Source organism: Oncorhynchus masou, unplaced genomic scaffold, assembly GCF_036934945.1.
Source record: "Oncorhynchus masou masou isolate Uvic2021 unplaced genomic scaffold, UVic_Omas_1.1 unplaced_scaffold_1378, whole genome shotgun sequence".
In the NCBI taxonomy this organism is placed as follows: Eukaryota; Metazoa; Chordata; class Actinopteri; order Salmoniformes; family Salmonidae; genus Oncorhynchus; species Oncorhynchus masou.
The window spans coordinates 1-5,000 of record NW_027003691.1 but is presented as its reverse complement, the minus strand read 5'-3'; the positions used below and the strand labels follow the sequence as shown (position 1 = coordinate 5,000).

The window sequence follows — 5,000 nt, the reverse complement described above, 5'->3', positions numbered from 1 at the left end:
AGGTAGTCCTGAGGCATGGTCCTAGGGCTCAGGTCCTCCGAGAGAGAGAGAGAAAGAAAGAGAGAAAGAGAGAATTAGAGAGAGCATACTTAAATTCACACAGGACATCGGATAAGACAGGAGAAGTACTCCAGATATAACAAACTGACCCTAGCCCCCGGACACATAAACTACTGCAGCATAAATACTGGAGGCTGAGACAGGAGGGGTCAGGAGAAACTGTGGCCCCATCCGATGATACCCCCGGACAGGGCCAAACAGGAAGGATATAACCCCACCCACTTTGCCAGAGCACAGGCCCCACACCACTAGAGGGATATCTTCAACCACCAACTTACCATCCTGAGACAAGGATGAGTATAGCCCACAAAGATCTCCACCACAGCACAACCCAAGGGGGGGGAGATCACATGACGCACCACTCCTAGGGACGGTATGAAAGAGGCCTAGTAAGGCAGTGACTCTGCCTCTAAGCCTGTAATAGAGTTAGATGCAGAGAATCCCAGTGGAAAGAGGGGAACCGGCCAGGCAGAGACAGCAAGGGCGGTTCGTTGCTCCAGAGCCTTTCCGTTCACATTCACACTCCTGAGCCAGACTACACTCAATCATAAGACCCACTGAAGAGATGAGTCTTCAGTAAAGACTTAAAGGTTGAGACCGATTTTGCGTCTCTCACATGGGTAGGCAGACCATTCCATAAAAATGGAGCTCTATAGGAGAAAGCCCTGCCTCCAGCTGTTTGCTTAGAAATTCTAGGGACAATTAGGAGGCCTGCGTCTTGTGACCGTAGCGTACATGTAGGTATGTACGGCAGGACCAAATCAGAGAGATAGGTAGGAGCAAGCCCATGTAATGCTTTGTAGGTTAGCAGTAAAACCTTGAAATCAGCCCTTGCCTTGACAGGAAGCCAGTGTAGGGAAGCTAGCACTGGAGTAATATGATCAAATTGTTTGGTTCTAGTCAGGATTCTAGCAGCCGTATTTAGCACTAACTGAAGTTTATTTAGTGTTTTATCCGGGTAGCCGGAAAGTAGAGCATTGCAGTAGTCTAACCTAGAAATGACAAAAGCATGGATACATTTTTCTGCATCATTTTTGGACAGAAAGTTTCTGATTTTTGGAATGTTACGTAGATGGAAAAAATCTGTCCTTGAAACAGTCTTTATATGTTCTTCAAAAGAGAGATCAGTAACGCCGAGGTCCTTCACAGTTTTATTTGAGACGACTGTACAACCATTAAGGTTTATTGTCAGATTCAAAAGAAGATTTCTTTGTTTCTTGGGACCTAGAACAAGCATCTCTGTTTTGTCCGAGTTTAAAAGTAGAAAGTTTGCAGCCATCCACTTCCTTATGTCTGAAACACATGCTTCTTGAGAGTGCAATTTTGGGGCTTCACCATGTTTCATTGAAATGTACAGCTGTGTGTCATCCGCATAGCAGTGAAAGTTAACATTATGTTTTCGAATGACATCCCCAAGAGGTAAAATATATAGTGAAAACAACAGTGGTCCTAAAACGGAACCTTGAGGAACACCGAAATTTACAGTTGATTTGTCAGAGGACAAACCATTCACAGAGACAAACTGATATCTTTCCGACAGATGAGATCTAAACGAGTCCAGAACTTCTCCGTGTAGACCAAATTGGGTTTCCAATCTCTCCAAAAGAATGTGGTGATCGATGGTAGCCGCACTAAGGTCTAGGAGCACGAGGACAGATGCAGAGCCTCAATCTGATGCCATTAAAAGGTCATTTAACACATTCACAAGTGCCGTCTCAGTGCTATGATGGGGTCTAAAACCAGACTGAAGCATTTTGTATACATTGTTTGTCTTCAGGAAGGCAGTGAGTTGCTGCGCAACAGCCTTTTCTAAAATTTTTGAGAGGAATGGAAGATTCGATATAGGCCGATAGTTTTTTATATCTGGGTCAAGGTTTAGTTTTTCAAGAGAGGCTTTATTACTGCCACTTTTAGTGAGTTTGGTACACATCCGGTGGATAGAGAGCCGTTTATTATGTTCAACATAGGAGGGTCATGAACAGGAAGCAGCTGTTTCACTAGTTCAGTTGGAATAGGGTCCAGTATGAAGCTTGAAGGTTTAGAGGCCATGATTATTTTCATCACTGTGTCAAGAGATATAGTACGAAAACACTTGAGTGTCTCTCTTGATCCTAGGTCCTAGCAGAGTTGTGCAGACTCAGGACAACTGAGCTTTGGAGGAATACACAGATTTAAAGAGGAGTCCGTCATTTGCTTTCTGATAATCATGATCTTTTCCTCAAAGAAGTTCATGAATTTATTACTGCTGAAGTAAAGGCCATCCTCCATCCTCTTTAACTGTCGTACCCCATCAGAACCCAAAATATACGCTTGTTTTTGAACTCAAATGTCAACTAATACTGTATAGCCTCAAACCATGTTTAAAATTATACATTTGATATCATGGATGGCCAATCCTTGCATCCTTAGCTCTGTCTGGCGAAACAGGGGCGTTTGTTATTGTTTCGATTAAGGATTGTAGCTTTAACGATGCAACATAACAAAACTATAATTTCCTTCTTCAGGTGGAGAGAGGCTGGTGGTGTGACATACATTCTCAAATAGGGCTTCTTTCATACTGCAATAAACTATGAACATATTGATGGCAGGACTCCATAGTGAGGAAGCCCCCCCGGACATGCCCCCGCTCCGTCTCCCAACCAGACGATGAAGGTGTTAAATATCTATTAGATGTCAGGTGCATTGGGTCAGGGCCCGTAGCAGAGGGCCCGTAGCCACACGGGGATGGGTCCCCCGGGAGAGGGCCACACGGGTTGGGTCCCCGGGAGAGGGCCACACGGGGATGGGTCCCCCAAGAGAGGGCCACACGGGGATGGGTCCCCCAGGGAGAGGGCCACACGGGGATGGGTCCCCCAGGAGAGGGCCAGGCAGCCCCGGAGAGGGCCACACAATGCCAATGTTTAGAAAATAATTTTAATATTAAACAATAGTTGTTTATTTATTTTCACACAGGAGTTCTGTAGTGTTCAAATACAAAGACATTAACACATAATCATGTCATATGACAGCAATGTTTGAAATAGTGAGGGAACCTCTCCACCCCTCTCCCCAGAGACCCACTCCCAGGCCGCTCCATCCCCTCCCCAGAGACCCACTCCCAGGCCGCTCCATCCCCTCCCCAGAGACCCACTCCCAGGCCGCTCCATCCCCTCCCCAGAGACCCACTCCCAGGCCGCTCCATCCCCTCCCCAGAGACCCACTCCCAGGCCGCTCCATCCCCTCCCCAGGACCCACTCCCAGGCCGCTCCATCCATCCCCTCCCCAGAGACCCACTCCCAGGCCGCTCCATCCCCTCCCCCAGAGGCCGCTCCATCCCCTCCCCAGAGACCCACTCCCAGGCCGCTCCATCCCCTCCCCAGAGACCCACTCCCAGGCCGCTCCATCCCCTCCCCCCCTCCCCAGAGACCCACTCCCAGGCCGCTCCACCCCCTCCCCAGAGACCCACTCCCCAGAGACCCACTCCCAGGCCGCTCCCCCAGACCCCTCCCCAGAGACCCACTCCCAGGCCGCTCCATCCCCTCCCCAGAGACCCACTCCCAGGCCGCTCCCCCCCTCCCCAGAGACCCACTCCCAGGCCGCTCCATCCCCTCCCCAGAGACCCACTCCCAGGCCGCTCCCCCCTCCCCAGAGACCCACTCCCAGGCCGCTCCACCCCCTCCCCAGAGACCCACTCCCAGGCCGCTCCATCCCCTCCCCAGAGACCCACTCACAGGCCGCTCCATCCCCTCCCCAGAGACCCACTCCCAGGCCGCTCCATCCCCTCCCCAGAGACCCACTCCCAGGCCGACCCAGAGACCCACTCCCAGGCCGCTCCATCCCCTCCCCAGAGACCCACTCCCAGGCCGCTCCACCCCCTCCCCAGAGACCCACTCCCAGGCCGCTCCACCCCCTCCCCAGAGACCCACTCCCAGGCCGCTCCATCCCCCCCCCAGAGACCCACTCCCAGGCCGCCCACTCCCAGGCCATCCCCTCCCCAGAGACCCACTCCCAGGCCGCTCCATCCCCTCCCCAGAGACCCACTCCCAGGCCGCTCCATCCCCTCCCCAGAGACCCACTCCCAGGCCGCTCTCCATCCCCTCCCCAGAGACCCACTCCCAGGCCGCTCCATCCCCTCCCCAGAGACCCACTCCCAGGCCGCTCCATCCCCTCCCCAGAGACCCACTCCCAGGCCGCTCCACCCCTCCCCAGAGACCCACTCCCAGGCCGCTCCATCCCCTCCCCAGAGACCCACTCCCAGGCCGCTCCATCCCCTCCCCAGAGACCCACTCCAGGCCGCTCCCCCCTCCCCAGAGACCCACTCCCAGGCCGCTCCATCCCCTCCCCAGAGACCCACTCCCAGGCCGCTCCACCCCCTCCCCAGAGACCCACTCCCAGGCCGCTCCATCCCCTCCCCAGAGACCCACTCCCAGGACCCACTCCCAGGCCGCTCCACCCCCTCCCCAGAGACCCACTCCCAGGCCGCCCACTCCACCCCCCCCTCCCCAGAGACCCACTCCCAGGCCGCTCCAGGCCGCTCCCCTCCCCAGAGACCCACTCCAAGGCCGCTCCATCCCCTCCCCAGAGACCCACTCCCAGGCCGCTCCACCCCCTCCCCAGAGACACACTCCCAGGCCGCTCTACCCCCTCCCCAGAGACCCACTCTCAGGCCGCTCCACTCCCTCCCCAGAGACCCACTCCCAGGCCGCTCCATCCCCTCCCCAGAGACCCACTCCCAGGCCGCTCCATCCCCTCCCCAGACCCACTCCCAGGCCGCTCCACCCAGAGACTCCCAGGCCGCTCCACCCCCTCCCCAGAGACCCACTCCCAGGCCGCTCCACCCCCTCCCCAGAGACCCACTCCCAGGCCGCTCCACCCCTCCCCAGAGACCCACTCCCAGGCCGCTCCATCCCTCCCCAGAGACCCACTCCCAGGCCGCTCCACCCCTCCCCAGAGACCCACTC

General features: G+C 55.3%; 1 protein-coding gene across 1 annotated transcript; it reads left to right on the top strand.

The window, feature by feature from the left end:
- Positions 1-2,784: 2,784 nt before the first annotated feature.
- Positions 2,785-4,902, top strand: LOC135530555 (uncharacterized; the record flags this gene model as incomplete). The annotated part of the gene is made up of 4 exons (XM_064958855.1): positions 2,785-2,927; positions 3,463-3,600; positions 3,958-4,051; positions 4,504-4,902. Coding segments are annotated over exons 1-4 (774 nt in total), but the record flags the coding sequence as incomplete, so codon positions are not given.
- Positions 4,903-5,000: the final 98 nt, after the last annotated feature.